At 56.1% G+C, this 14864-nt stretch overlaps 7 protein-coding genes across 7 annotated transcripts; 4 read left to right on the plus strand and 3 right to left on the minus strand.

Annotated features, from left to right (window-relative positions):
* Positions 1-76: 76 nt before the first annotated feature.
* N7459_002862 (uncharacterized protein) lies at positions 77-3321 on the plus strand (the record flags this gene model as incomplete). The annotated part of the gene is made up of 3 exons (XM_056942047.1): positions 77-895; positions 959-1488; positions 1548-3321. The coding sequence occupies 3 exons, from the start codon at positions 77-79 to the stop codon at positions 3319-3321; spliced, it is 3123 nt and encodes a 1040-aa protein (XP_056801930.1).
* Positions 3322-3949: 628 nt separating this feature from the next.
* N7459_002863 (class I SAM-dependent methyltransferase) lies at positions 3950-5292 on the plus strand (the record flags this gene model as incomplete). Its single annotated transcript, XM_056942048.1, has 3 exons — positions 3950-3988; positions 4241-4960; positions 5029-5292. 3 exons carry the CDS (start codon positions 3950-3952, stop codon positions 5290-5292), a joined length of 1023 nt encoding a protein of 340 aa, XP_056801931.1.
* Positions 5293-5568: 276 nt separating this feature from the next.
* Positions 5569-7108, minus strand: N7459_002864 (Zn(II)2Cys6 transcription factor domain-containing protein; the record flags this gene model as incomplete). The annotated part of the gene is made up of 3 exons (XM_056942049.1): positions 5569-6272; positions 6349-6877; positions 7034-7108. The coding sequence occupies 3 exons, from the start codon at positions 7106-7108 to the stop codon at positions 5569-5571; spliced, it is 1308 nt and encodes a 435-aa protein (XP_056801932.1).
* An 856-nt stretch (positions 7109-7964) lies between these two features.
* N7459_002865 (uncharacterized protein) lies at positions 7965-8441 on the plus strand (the record flags this gene model as incomplete). Its single annotated transcript, XM_056942050.1, has 1 exon — positions 7965-8441. The coding sequence occupies one exon, from the start codon at positions 7965-7967 to the stop codon at positions 8439-8441; it is 477 nt and encodes a 158-aa protein (XP_056801933.1).
* Positions 8442-8545: 104 nt separating this feature from the next.
* Positions 8546-9495, minus strand: N7459_002866 (phytanoyl-CoA dioxygenase family protein; the record flags this gene model as incomplete). Its single annotated transcript, XM_056942051.1, has 2 exons — positions 8546-9292; positions 9343-9495. The coding sequence occupies 2 exons, from the start codon at positions 9493-9495 to the stop codon at positions 8546-8548; spliced, it is 900 nt and encodes a 299-aa protein (XP_056801934.1).
* A 453-nt stretch (positions 9496-9948) lies between these two features.
* On the minus strand, positions 9949-12955 carry optE (uncharacterized protein; the record flags this gene model as incomplete). Its single annotated transcript, XM_056942052.1, has 11 exons — positions 9949-10182; positions 10366-10550; positions 10626-10742; positions 10793-10874; positions 10947-11000; positions 11059-11280; positions 11344-11858; positions 11929-12127; positions 12187-12333; positions 12394-12627; positions 12695-12955. The coding sequence occupies 11 exons, from the start codon at positions 12953-12955 to the stop codon at positions 9949-9951; spliced, it is 2250 nt and encodes a 749-aa protein (XP_056801935.1).
* Positions 12956-13468: 513 nt separating this feature from the next.
* On the plus strand, positions 13469-14849 carry N7459_002868 (NAD(P)/FAD-dependent oxidoreductase; the record flags this gene model as incomplete). Its single annotated transcript, XM_056942053.1, has 2 exons — positions 13469-14564; positions 14629-14849. 2 exons carry the CDS (start codon positions 13469-13471, stop codon positions 14847-14849), a joined length of 1317 nt encoding a protein of 438 aa, XP_056801936.1.
* Positions 14850-14864: the final 15 nt, after the last annotated feature.

Genomic DNA, 14864 nt, shown 5'->3' on the forward strand with positions numbered 1-14864 from the left:
GTGAGCCAGACCTTCTCTCTCCCCCTATTTGTCTTCGTCTTCCTAGGTGGTCAATTGATCACCTACCCATTCCGCCATGGAGCAAGAACTCCTGTCGCTCCTGGCAGACACCCAGTCGCCGCGAGCCGACACGAGAAAAACGGCGGAGGCTCAACTTCAAGGCCTCTACACCAACGAATCGTTTCCCATCTCCTTGACCGCAATCGCATCCCACGAGTCTGTCCCCGTCAACCTCCGGCAATCCTCCCTCTCCGTGCTGCGCACCTTCATTGGCGCCGTCTGGTCTCCCAATCTCGACGACTTCAAGGGCCAGATCCTCGTGAACGATGCAAACAAAGCGCAGATCCGCCGCGCCCTCGTCGAGCTCGCAACCACCACCGAAACCCCGGAGCGCAAGGTCAAGGCGTCTGCCAGTTATGCGGTCAGCAAGATTGCCAGCGCCGACTTCCCGGATGACTGGCCCGAATTGCTGCCCTCGCTGATGCACATCATCAATGACCCGGCAACCAGTGATCTCGCGCTGCATGGCGCGTTGAAGGTCTTGCTTGACCTCGTGGATACCGGATTCAGCGAGGAGCAGTTTTTCAATGTCGCCCGCGATCTCGTCTCCTCCCTCTATGCCGTAGCGACGTCTCAATCCCGGCGGCCGATGCTGCGCGCTCTCTCAGTTGCCGTTTTCCGATCCTGCTTCGATACCCTCGAGATGGTGCTAGAACAACACAAGGCAGCGATCAAGCAGTTCGTCGATGAGGTCTTGAGTATGTGGTCGCCGTTCTTTGTCGAGACCTTGAAAGCACCCCTGCCGCAGCCGCCCAGTGAGGAAGAGGCCAACAAGGAAGGCGAGGTCCCGTCTCAGTGGCGTGGAATTCTTGGTTTGAAGCTGCAAATCGTTAAGGTAAGCAACGGAACCCACTGGCCACCTACCCGCGGTGTACTGTTGACTAACCTTGGTCCACAGACCCTCATGAAGATCCGCATGGTGTTCCCCGGGCTGCTGACCACCCTGAGCCCAAATTACTTTTCAGTCGTCTGGGCAGAGCTCACCAGTGCTTTGCCGATCTACCAAAGCTTTTACATTGAAGACGAACGGCAAGGTCGTCTCGAGGATGTGGACGGGCTCCCTCACTCGCTTGATTTTCTCGTCCTGGAGGAGCTGGACCTGATTCAGGCTCTGCTAAAGGCTCCTCCCGTGAAGGCTGAGCTCCAGCAGCAGCTACAGAATGCTGGCGCTGCAGCCAGCTCGTCCAGCTGGCTACCAGAGATTATGAAGCTTGCCAGTTCATACGCTCAGATTACCTCGGAGGAGGAGGTTCTTTGGGAGATCGACGTGAACTTGTTCCTATCGGAGGAGACTTCTGTCACTGCCAACTATACCCCGCGAACCTGCAGTGGTGATCTCATCATCAAGGCCGGCGAATGGTTGAAGCAGACGGCAGCCGAGGGACTCTTGAACTATCTGAACATCGCTTTTGCTGATGCTTCTGCGTCGTAAGTTTGCATCACAACATCTGCCTTGATCGCCACGACTGACGCTACTGCTTGCACAGGTGGAAATCCCGTGAGGCCGCTCTCTACATCCTCAATACCTTGCTGCGTGACTTTGGTGAGGTATCTCTGCAAATCTCGCTGGACCTTGCCAACCACTTCAACCAGTTCGTGCATTACGCAATCCAGCAGGAGCAGGAGCTTCTGCGTGCCCGCGGCTACCTCCTAGGCGGTGCGTTGGCCCGGGTTGCGGGCGAGCCATTCCAGCACACGGCTTCTTCGTACCTGGAGGCTACCCTTAAGGCGATCGCGGAAGATCCGGCAGAGGTTGTCAAGGTGGCCTGCATCCGGGTTCTGCAAGATCTGGTGCCTTCCCTACCCACCAGCGTCGCCCAACCGTTCCAAGTTCCCGTCGTGTCAGCCATCTCGGAGTTTGTCTCGGCACACGACCTGCGTGAACAAAGCGAATGTGACGATCTCAAGGTCACGCTGGCGGAAACCCTTCGAGACACCATCATGGCCGATCCGACCGTTGTTTTGTCGTCCGTCGCCATCGACGTACTTTTCAACATTGCCAGCAGCGGGGCAGAAAACTTCCAGCTGACCATGACCGTCACCGAGGCTTTCGAGGACATTGTCGACCGAATCTCAGAGCACGGGCCTGAAGCATTCATGCGCCTCTGTGAGAAGGTGCTGCCTTCGTTGATGGGTGCCATTGACGTGGGTAATCTCACCGAAGAAAATGCGCTGACCAACTTTGCGGCCGACCTGCTGCGGGCTCTCGCCGAGCGCAGCCCCGAGCCAATGCCAGCCGGCTTCGTTGGCACTGTGATGCCCAAGCTCCACCATCTGCTTCTGGGCTCCGACGAGGCCGAATTGATCCGGCCCGCAACCGAAGCCGTGCGCCAAATGATGTCCCACGACTTTGCGCAGTTCATTGCCTGGCGAGACCCCCAGTCCGGTAAGGAGGCTATTGAGGTTGTCCTAGTGATCATCGATCGACTCCTGGGTCCGGCGGTGGACGACAACGCGGCCACCGAGGTGGGCCAACTGGCCGCAGAGTTGGTGGAGCGAGCCGGGTCGGAGCGACTGGGCCCGTACCTGCCCCAGCTGCTCCAGGCCGTGGCCCAGCGGCTGGCGACCGCGGAGCAGGCGCAGTTCATCCAGAGCCTGATCCTGGTCTTTGCCCGCCTCACCCTGATCAGCGCGCGCGAAGTCGTGGACTTCCTGGCGCAGGTCAACCTGAACGGACAGAGCGGACTCGTGGTGGTGCTCAGCAAGTGGCTGGAGAACTCGGTCAACTTTGCGGGCTACGACGAGATCAAGCAGAACATCTTCGCGCTAGCGAAGCTCTACGAGCTAGCCGACCCGCGGCTAGCGGAAGTGCCAGTCAAGGGCGACCTCATCATCCAAGATACGGGTCGCATCAAGACGCGGTCGCAGGCACGAACTAATCCGGATCGGTACACGACCGTGCCGGCGCCCTTGAAGATCGTCAAGGTGCTGGTGGAGGAGCTGGGTGCGGCCTCGGGCAATCGAGAGATTGATGCCGCCGCGGCCGCGGCTCTGGACGACGCCGCCAGCGACGACGGGGATGATGATTGGGAAGACGTGCCGGGCCAGACCCTGGATCTGGGACTGGGAATGACCAAGCAGGCGCTGATGAGTTTCGGCGAAGGTGGATCGGAGGGGGTGTTTGGGGTGCGACGGCGCGACGATGAAACGCAGGCGTTCCTGGGCGACTTTTTCCGACGGGCGTCGACGCAGCCGGGATTCCAGGAGTTGTTTGGGGCGCTGACGGCGAACGAACAGAGCAAGCTGCAGAATCTGGGATGAGAGTGCCAATTACATTACGATGGGAGGAGTCAGTACTCCGAGCCTCCATGCACCAAGTATAGAGTCCAGTCGGAATTAGGAACTAGGAATAGAGATGAATGCATGACTCACGCCTCATGGACTTCCAAGGTTGGGACCCGCCGAATTATTCAGGCTAACCGAGTGGAGAAGGCCCGACGCGTTGGGTCATAACCAGGAGATAACCATGGGGAGCGCCGAGCTGGGCGGCAAGACCCAGGTACCTGCGAAATTTCTGCGGGTACTTGGGCTGTAGGGTATCAACTGCTGAGGCTAGATAAGTTATTACGCAGTTACGAGTGTTTAAGCTAGAATTGGATCTCCTTCGAGTTATCCAGTTTATTCGTGATCCTAGTCGAGTGACGAATCTTATGTTTCATCAGAACGCCTTCTCGCCTGCGTTTGATTTATCCATTTACATAGGTGAGATTTCTACCGCTTCCGGGGACGCGGTTGTCCCGCCGGGAACTGAAGGGGCCCGCCTCGCTGGGTCCGCCTGAGTCCTCTCGCTCGGGTCGCGCTCTGGCCGCTTTGGATAGCTTCACCTCTTTCACTCTTCCTCCCCTTCTTCCCTCTTACCTCCTCCTCCCTCTTGCTCTGCTCCTCGGCCATGCCCCAGCCAAATGCCTTGGAACGCATTCAGGTCGATGTAAGCCCTCGTTGTTTTTTTCCTTCCGTAACCAGCGTGTTTGTCTCCCTTCCCTGGCTGTAAAGAAAAAGAAAACCACGACAAAGACTCCCTTACCCTGTTTGTCATGATGCACACTGCCTGAATGCAAGATCGCGGTGTAGCAGGGCCTCTCCAGTGCCGCTCTTGTCCCAACCACCATTTCAATCCCAGTCGATCCCTGGATTCTCTTCCCCCTCCACGTTCCCCAGACATGTGTCTCACTGCAACTAGACGAGTGACGATGATTCGCTCTTCGACACCGAATCCCTCGTGGACTCGAATCTGTCCTTCGCCTCTTCAGTCCGCGACTATTGCTATGAAAACGGCCGTCGCTACCACGCCTATCGCCATGGACAGTACCCCTTCCCCAACGACGAGGAGGAACAAGACCGCCTCGCACTCATGCACCACCTGTTCAAGCTGTTGAGCGGTGGCGACCTCTACCGTGCCCCTATCCGACGCGACCAGGCCTCGCTCCGCCGGGTCCTCGACATTGGAACTGGCACTGGCCAATGGGCCATTGAGATGGCCGAGGATTTCCCCCACGCCGACATCGTCGGCACCGACCTCAGTCCGATCCAGCCCAACTGGGCCCCACCCAATTGCCGCTTTTCCATTGACGACGCCGAGAGTGACTGGACCTTCCCACCGAGCGAAGCGTTTGATTATATTCACGCCCGCAGCATGGGTGGCGGCATCGGCGACTGGCCGCGATTACTGAAACAGGCCTATCACCACCTGCGGCCAGGTGGCTGGTTCGAGGCGCAGGAATTCGAAGCCTTTGTGTTCTCTGACGACGGCACCCATCAGTGCGCGACGACGATCTTGGACTGGCAGGACAAGCTCAAGGACGCCAGCAAGCAGTTTGGCAAGCCCATGAATGTCGCCCCGCGGATCTCCCAATGGATGGAGGGCGAGGGGTTCATCAACGTCGCCGACGACGTCTACAAGGTAAGCCGCACGTCCGCTCTCTAACTAGGGGGAATGATGAACCACATTCGCTGACCGCTCTTCTTCAGTGCCCCGTTGGTGGATGGGCCAAGAATCGCCGACTCAAGGAAATCGGTCGTGTCGGCAAAGTCACGCTCCTGGAGGTTGTGGAGCCGTATACCCTGGCTCTCTTCACCCGAGTTCTCGGTTTCTCGTTCCAGGATGCCCAGGAATACATGGAGAAAGTACGGGCCGAGCTTATGAGCAGCAAATTCCACCTCTACATACTGTTCCATTTCGTCTATGGCCAGAAGCCCTTGGCCGAGCCAAATGGCCAGTCCCCAGCGTCATGAGCACGATGAGTGTGGGGGCGCAACGACCACCACGGTACTCGACGTGAGGTTTCGATCTTTGATAGATGGTGCTTCCGCCTCCTTTTTTTACGACTGACGGCTTGACGACCCATTCGGATTAATGTATAAAGACATTTGATATGTTTTAGACTTCTTTTATTCTTATTTCTGTCTTTGTGGGCAAAATCAGGGAGAATGGAGAGGGAACGGGGCCCAACCACCGTTTCACCCAACCTCCCACGGCTGGAAACCCGAGCGGGCGATATCCGACCTGCATCATCGCCCATCCCCGCCAATTCCCAAAACCTGGCAAATTCCCGATACTGCTTCCTCGGGCGTGGCACTGGCTCGCACAACCTGGACAACTTGTGCAACGCGCTCCTCGTCACAGCTGCCGATAGTCTCGAGGAGAGTCTCTAGGAGCTCCTGTTTACCCTCGCCCTTCCAGGAGCTAGAGATGGAATCCGTGGGCTTCAATGGGAATGTTTCCTGACTGACATTGGCGACTTGATCTAGGGACCCCTCTGGAATGGGTTCAGGGTTCGATATCTGGAGATTTGCATAAGAACCAGCATTTGTGAATGTGCCGAGAACTGATGGTGACGAATAGTAAGATGGATTCGGAAACATGCGGGCTGGAAATTGATGCCCAACCGCATCATGTCCTTGGCCCCAGGCCGGACTATATGGCTGAGGTTTTTCGTTCGCATTTGAATGTTCGTCGAAGTAAAGACTTGAAAAATTGGCGCTGTCTCCTGCAGCGTACGAATGAGCACTCCCCCCATCATCAAAGGCAAATATATTGGGGTCATCTCCCGTATACGTATGCATCTGGGGCACTCCCAATGTTCCATCCGGTGCTGGCATGGAATACGACGGCAGACCATGCATTGAGATTGACGCTGGGGTCTCGCCCGGCGCAAAGGTGTCAATCCCCCCAGTATGGCAAAACGATGCTGTAGCAGTATCGTCGATGGGATCTTGCGTGTGACCAAGTCAGTTCGATACTCGTGTATGCAAGCAGATACAGCAACAATGAAAGAAGGCAACACTCACTGCTCCCAAAGACGGCTGGAGGCGAGACATCCACCTCGGCAATCTGCGTCGCATTCCCCCCCTTCGATGTCGAATACGCTTCCTGCGAGGAATAGGACTGCGCCGGTGCACTACATTCGCTCCCCGTACTCTCCGGACTCGTCACAGTCATCGAGTTCGTCATCGTGGTAGTTGACGACGAAGGCGATGACGAGCTCGCCCAGCTCCCGTCCGCCGTGATCTCTGCCGCGCCTGCGCCAGCACTCGTAGCACGCACAACATTACCGGATCCAGGTCCAGGTCCAGGTCCAGATCCTAGGCCCGCGCCTGCCCGCGCATAGAATGCCGGATTCCGGCTTCGACTGCGTATGGGGCTCGGCTTGCGAGGGCCCTGGGCCAACTGTCCGCGCAGCTGCGCGACCTCGCGGCGCAGCCGGTCAATGATCTCGGCCTGGCTGATGTGCGCGCGATCTTCAGCCGTCGTGAGATACGTACATTCAGCCTCGAGGCCGCGGATAATGCAGGCGTGGCAAGGGATCGAGCGATCGCACTAGACAAGCCGAAGCGCACAGCGTTAGCGGCGCGGCGCACCGTAGATTGGGAATGAAGGGAAGGACAGGATACGTTAGAGCAGAGAAGAGCATCTCGAGCTGTTGGCCGAGAATTCTTCGCCGTTCTCCCCCTCTGTGTGCGTCTACCTTCATACCTTGACTTTGCGCTCGCGGCATTTGAGACATGACTGCTGCGGGCGGATTTTGGTCTTGAGGTCTTTGTTGGGCATTGCGGACGTGGAGGACGAGAATCGAAGGGGGGTTCTGCAGTCTCTGCAGCGCGATACTCGGCGGAGGAGATCTAGGTTGGTTGAGCAGGTTGGCCGTTTCGCGCACCCTCCGATCCCGATTCCCCGCCGGCCGTTGGGCCTAAAATGGGTGGTGGGGAGACGAGTGTCTTTTCCAGTCTCCACTGCGCCGCCATTCGAGACTTGATTCGATTGAATTGCAGCGCAACACACCGGTCTTGTCTGCATGAAGATCGGAGGATCGGAATGCGGTGAGTGATGCAGGCGTGCATGAGTACCAGTATATGCATGTGGTGCCTGTACTAAGGCTATTCCTTTTCCAGGGACAAATGAAGCCGGACACTGCGTCCACTGTGATGCATCACACATCCTTGATAACTGGGCCGAGTACTCGCCGTGATTGGCAGCGGAGCGCAGAAGATGCTCCCAGGAACATCAGCCTGCATGCGCCGTGTACTTTCTGCGCCAATGGCCCCCGGGCTCTCTCTTCCAGGCCCTGCGCTCAGACTTGCACCACTACGACTATGTCGGTCGGGTATATTCCCAGCTGTGATTGTGCCGCTTCGACTCGCTTTTTAGCCTCCCCCTCAATCGCTTTAATAACCGCCTTATCGAAAATGCCGCTGTCGCAGTCTCTGTGGTGCGACTCCCCCTGTGTGATTTCGATCGGCACGGAGCCCCGGTGCCTGGAATCCTGGGGAGCTTGGATGTTTCTGCTTGCCCGGCTGGGGCTTTAAAGCTACAGTGTAGATGTGGATACTGCTTCAGAGGTCAAGCTCATGGGTTAATTGTTGAAAAGAGAATATTGCTTCATCCTGCTACAACCTCGAAGACGACCATGAGAGGGCCAATGGCAGTGAACTGGGCTACGCCAGCCAGCATAGCGAGCCTCCTACTGCCCCCATTACTACCAGTCCAGGCGTCCCTGGAGAATTCAAGGCTGCTCCTGACACCTCCAATGGGGTTCAACAACTGGGCGCGATTTGAATGTGACCTCAACGAGACACTCTTCATCAAGATCTCTCAGTCGATGGTAAGCCGCGGTCTTCTCAGCACGGGTTATGACCGTCTCAACCTGGATGATTGCTGGATGCGCCATGATCGTGCTGCCAACGGATCACTGCAGTGGAACACGACGAAGTTCCCCCACGGTATCCCTTGGCTGGCCAACTATGCCAAGGAGCACGGTTTCCACCTGGATATCTACGAGGACTCGGGCAATGAGACCTGTGGTGGATTCCCGGGCTCATACGGCCATGAGCAACAGGATGCTGAGACGTTCGCCAGCTGGTCATCTACGCTTTCGAATACATAATACATGGAGACGCATTGCAATGAATTTAACAATGCCATAATGCATAACCCTCCACATCCACATTCTGTTCGCAAAATATACAAGATGCAACCCCCGTGCACTCTCTACCCCTGCAGCGAGTATCCCACACCCTCGCCCGTCCCCATCGCCACCAGATTCGCCCGCATCTTCTCCGGTCTCTCCCCAAGCCCAAACGCCGCATCGTCCCGATGCACCCAAGCGCCAACACCATGCTGCAACACCGCCGTCGCGCGCACCTTCTTCTTCTCCGCGTCACCAGCTCCCGCCGCCTTCAGCCCCAAACTCCCATGCAGCGTCAATCGCGACTCCTCACCCCCCTCCGCCTTTCCGCGATATACCCCGCGATGCAAGATATTGCTATCATAGAACACCGCATCCCCAGGCTGCAGCTCCACAACCAGCTGACCCGGTAGCACAGGCTCATATGGCGCCGCAGCGCGCTCCACCTCCGTCCGCGCCCGCCGATGCGAGCCCGGCACCACCACCAGCGACGCATCCGGACACAGCGCCAGATTATACTGCGCGTGCGACTGCCGGCCGCCCGGCGACTTGGCCGCCAACTGCGCGAGCTCGTCCTCCGCATCTGCCGTCTCGGGGATATCGTCCCGGTGCCACCGCAGCTCGAAGTCCTTGGTCTCCGGCGCGACGAGCAGATTGAACAGCTCCATGACGAACGGCTCGTCTGCGCCCGCGTCCGCGGGTGCGTCCCGCGACACGCCCATCAGTTCGCCTGCGACGCCGAGGATCGCGGGCGAGAAGTAGCACTGCGCGAAGGCCTCGCGGCCGGGCATCGATGGGTGTAGTAGGTGCTGGACGCCCCAGATCCCGCCCTCCGAGGCGGGTGGGGGCGTCGTGGGCCATGGGGGAATTGCTTGGGGACGGTGCGGAAGTGTGGCCAGTGGCCGGCGCGGGCGCGGGTTGTGGCCGTCGTGGCGATGGCGCGGTAGTGGGCGATGTCGCTGGGAGTGAGGAGGTTGCGGACGACGACGAAGCCGTCGCGTTGGAGGGCGTCGAGATGTGGCGTTGTGGACATGGTGGTGGTGGGAGTGGTCTTGAAGAAGTGGATTGTGTACTTCGTGATCTGGGAGTTTTGTCGTTTAATTGTAACAATCGGGGCGGATGACAATGTGGAGATGAAGAGAGAATGTTGGAAGGCAGACGTGGGATGGTTTTATCATCAGGCGCTGGCGCTGCGGGGTCTTGGATGCGACGATGCGCGATCCGATTGAATGGTGTTACGACTGTGACATGCGTTGAGAAGCTTCGATGCGACTGTGGATCGCAATGCGATTCGCCATGTGGGAAGTACCTCGTGTGCGCACAATGTCTATTCTATACGGGCCGTGGGACACCAGTACACGTTCCTATTCAAGTCCGATGGATGATCGTAACAATTGGATATTTTCTTTGTGATATACCTAGGTATATACGGCGTGATCTATGACTAGACATATAGTGACGAGTGCCATATAGTGGAGTATGCATATCACGACCAAGTCGCCGGTCCAAAGGTCTCGTTCGCTCCCAATTGCTTCCACGGAATGCCCTGGCTATCCACCGTCCCACTATTCACATTGTTTCCCCACCAACTCAGACTAACGCCGGGCAAGACCAGCGCAAAGAAGATCACAATCGCCGAGACGGCCACGCCGGAGTCCAATGCCGCGGAGAGAACGTAGTTATACTTGGCCCACCATTGCGGCCTCCGGTCCTTAATAAGCTATCGAATGTTGTTAGCTCGGCTCTCTCATCGCAGTTATTGACAAAGCCCTATCTACCTTGTTGAAAATAAAGCTGACCATGAACGCCGTGGAATAATTGATCCCAGTCTAGATAGAAGGCATATTAGGTCGGATGCATTCTTGCAGGAATGACAGATGACTTTTCGTCCGGAACCACATACAGCGGGTGGGAGATTGCCAGTGCCACCGAAGAAAATGGGCCAGTGAATGGCATTCAGAATCTTCGAAGTAGGCCACTTCTTCCTAAGCAGAAAGGTGACAATGGGCAAGATGGCCCCGATCCAGAACATGTGTAGCGTGCCAGAGTACATTCGGCCGATGTCGTAGAGCCGGCTGGGTCCGATAGCTGCGGGTGATCAGCCAAGTCTCCCTAATGTCTCGTAAAGTGGGAGATGGATGACACAAGCAGAACGACACATACCGCCCCAGAAAATCGCACTGTTGTAGTTGACCCGACCTTGCGGACAAGTGAAGTTGTCGGCTTGGGTGCTCGAGCACACATCCTTGACATGGCCCAGCATCCACAGTAGAACGCCATCTGCTCACTGTGTTAGTCGATGTACCAAATAATCCGAGCGAACGTCTGACTTTGCGTCAAGCTACCCAAGATACAGGCGATGAGTTGCGCCACAAACAAGGTCCGGCGTGGAATCTTCATATATAGTCCCAGCTAGAAGCGGTCAGCGGGTGGTTTTCGAGAGATAGCTAGTACTCCAGAAAGCACAAGTCACAAAGATGATACCTTCATATCTGCACCATATATCATGGCCTGGCTGATCCCGGTGTATGCGTAAAACTGAAAGCTGAAAGTCAGCTCCACTCCAAGAACGCAGCACAATGTGTTGATGGGGTACCTTAAAGATAAGCAGAACGAGCGGCTTCCCCGTGAACATATATCCTGCAATAATCTCGCCCAAAGAAGTCATCACGTTCGTGTTGAGATTCGCCACGGCATAGACTATACCAACGGGGATCACGTAGATGGCAGCCATGGCGAGTGTAAGCAAGACGCCCCAGAAAGGCAGCCCTGTGTGCCAAACATATTGCGTCACAATTGCCACGACGAGGACGATTACCTGTAGTACCATCAGCCCTTCCCCCTCTTGTATTTCTGGCTGCGAGCTCCGCCGAAGGCTTACCGTCATGATCGCATACCACCACCACGGCGCATCTGGATAGCGGGAAAGTAATCTGGCATGGACGTCCTTCTTTTGCTCTCCCCGAAATACGCCCAGGATCGACTTGGAATGATACAAGAGGACGTGCGTTATCAGGCAGCTGAGAACGGCAAACCCAGTTCCATAGGCCAAAGCAAATGTCGCAGGCAGGAAAATTGGACTATACGACTTGTACTTTGCCTCATCCAGTGTGCCCTGGGCATTCAGAATTCGAGAGGAGTTGTAGATGTTTCCTGTGTTATCGTATGCATCCGATCCGGTGAGCGGGAGATACGCGGTAAACCACGTATTGGTGTAGTAGATGATTGGACAGGCGATGGCATACATGAGAAACCATCCAGCAAAAACATTGGCCTGTGCCCAGAAGGGCATCGTCAGTGGGGACTGGTTGTATGCGATTTGGCTCCAGTCAAAGGTGGTTGGCAGGTAGCCGAGCCCGGTTGTCATGCCGAACAAGTCATTGAGGACTTTGTTGTCTGGGTGGGCGTTAGAGACTTCCAGGGAGCAATGGCTTTTGAGGATAATATGAAGGATCAAATGACGTACGCGGAGCAGCCCAGCAAATGAAGGCAAAGGTACTCAGTCCAGTGAAAAGGAATCCCGGGAGCCAGTACCAGCAGAAACCACCGATGAAGACGTACAAGAAGAACTTGTAGCGGGAGATGCGCCAGCCATTGGCGATGGGGTTGGCCTCGCTATGCAAAGTTTCAAACAGTGCCGCGTTGGCAAGAGTCGAGGGCCAGATCTACTTCCTCATGAGCACGACCATTTCCTACCTAATTATATGCGAACACAATTGCTTACCATCTGTGGTGGCTCGATGATGTACTTGTAAGTCAGCCCAGCGAGTCCCAGACCGAACATTTGCATCGATAAGGAAAGCAGGATTTGGTAACCGACGGGGGCGTTCATGCTCAGGAACACTTTCTGCGCTTGAATGATAGCACTCGCCTAAAAAAGTCTTAGCATGACCACAACTTCATGGATAAATAAATCAATACAATGACTCACCCAAGACTGGCCAAAGCTAAGGTTCGACATGATCGTAACGACCGCGTGCTCCTTGATGTTGAAGTGGTGATCAGGATTGATGACGAGTTTCCAGCCCAAGATCTGAACACTCTTCAACGGCAGGGTTTTAGCAAGGAAGCACCCAGCCGGATAGCTGACCAACTGCGCGACAAGCGATGTGATCGTCACACTTGGATAGCGCATGGAGAAAAACTGGTTGACTCCTGTTCCAACCTAATCTCGGCATAGCCATGGTGAGCCTCTTGACACTTGGAAAGCTTTATTTCTGCGATGCACATACCAGCGTAAAGATGACCCCAAGGAACCACATTCGCAGTGTATTGACCGGCAAGCTGGGATCGTCAGTATTGGGCACATTGGCGCGCACCTCCAGATATGGCGAGTTGTCCGAGTCGATGGTGTATTCCACCATGTTGCTTTCCCCAATGGCCATTTCCATTTCCTCGTCAGCGGTCCCCGGCTTCTTGGTCATTTCTGCATCCCCGAGGTATGGATCCTCTGAGGCTTGCACATTGCTCGAAAGGCTCGGTTCTTGAGCCATACCGATGGACGTCTGGGCAGTATAAGTAGAACAGGAGGGTAGACAGTAGAAGGAAGTTGGTATAAGTAGAGGAATTTCGAGGGTGCCGAGGGCGTAATTCCTGTTTATATGTGATCCAGAGCGACCCATCGAGACTACTTCGATGGCTGGGTCATCTTTCTGGATGCCCTCGCATACGCAAGCAACGTCCGTGAATCACGTCGGGTGATAACGCGATGCAGCTGCCATTCCCCACCTCATTATCAGATTATCTCACAGACCCTCGATAAAGAGTGCCTCGAGGCTGGAAGATAAGTGAATGAGGCATTGATAAGGGAAAAGAGGGCAAGGTCCAAGCGAGCGCTAAGGCACAGCTTAAACCGTCTCGGTCAATCTCTCCGAGCCCCGCGTGGATCTTCCGAGGTCTCGGCACACCCGACTCTAGCATGGATGCTTCAAAAAGGCCAAGTCGGGACGGGAGACTCGGCGGCCCTTTGCCTCCTCTGTCCTCACCGGAATTCACGATCTGCGGTCATGGCCATCCACAAATCATCGCCGCTTCTCATTGTGGGCGCTGGAACATGGGGCACATCGACAGCCCTCCATCTGGCTCGCCGGGGATACACCAATGTCACCGTCCTCGATCCGTACCCATTCCCATCGTCGATTTCCGCCGGCAACGACGTCAACAAAATCATCTCTGCTGGCCACTATGACAAGGATGAGAAGGAGCTCCAAGTCAACGAACTTCTGGGCCACCAGGCAATGGAAGGCTGGACCGACGACCCCATCTTCAAACCCTACTATCACGAAACAGGTCTGGTTCTCTCTGCCTGCACTCCAGAAGGCCTCGACCACCTTGGAGTGCGAATCACTCCCGGAGAGAAGAACCCCACCTGGGTCGAGCTCTCGACACCCACCGAATTCCAGGATCTATCTCCCACGGGGGTTCTCAAGGGCCGATTCACGCAGTGGAAGGGCTACTTCCGCCGATCGGGCGCAGGCTGGGCTCACGCACGCGACGCAATGGTGTCGGGTGCCCGAGAAGCGCAGCGGCTCGGAGTCCAGTTCGTCACTGGCTCCCCGCGGGGCCGAGTCGTTGCCCTCGTCTACGAGGAGGGCGATGTGAAGGGCGCAATGACGGCGGATGGGACCATCTGGCGCGCCGAGCAGACATTCCTGTGCGCCGGTGCAAATGCAGACCAGCTGCTCGACTTCAAGGACCAGCTGCGGCCGACGGCCTGGACACTGGTGCATATCACGCTGGCACCGGAGGAGAGAGCGCTGTATAAAAGCCTGCCCGTGATTTTTAATAGCGAGAGGGGCTTCTTTTTTGAGCCGAATGAGGCCGGCGAGATCAAGATCTGCGATGAACACCCCGGTTACACCAATATGGTGCAGTCGGAGGATGGTTCCGTCTCCAGCATCCCGTTTGAAAGGACGCAGGTCCCGCGAGAGTCGGAGGAGCGCGTGAGAGCCCTCCTGAGGGAAACAATGCCGCAGCTCGCGGATCGCCCGTTTAGCTTCGCGCGGATCTGCTGGTGTGCTGATACACCTCATCGGGAATTTATCGTGGATCGCCATCCCGATCACCCGTCTTTGATTCTTGGTTGCGGTGCTTCAGGAAGAGGTAAGTTGTGTGGCGTTGTCTTCGTGGACGGGCAAGGCAGGCTAACGAGAAGTACCCTGATCAGGCTTCAAACTTCTTCCGAGCATTGGTAGTCTTATTGTGGACGCAATGGAGAACAAGGTCCCTGCAAAGATTCATCAGGTCGTCAAATGGGATGCTGAATCTGCAAAGAACAGAAACTGGAAAGATAGACTGGGACGATCGGGTGGTCCCAACAGGGTGATGGACTTCCAGGAAGTGAAGGAATGGTCTCATATCAAGTCACAGCGTCTCTCGACCTTGTGAAGACAGTGGGAAGAA

This window comes from Penicillium hispanicum, assembly GCF_028827665.1.
Source record: "Penicillium hispanicum strain IBT 35686 chromosome Unknown utg000003l_segment0_segment0, whole genome shotgun sequence".
Taxonomy (NCBI): Eukaryota; Fungi; Ascomycota; class Eurotiomycetes; order Eurotiales; family Aspergillaceae; genus Penicillium; species Penicillium hispanicum.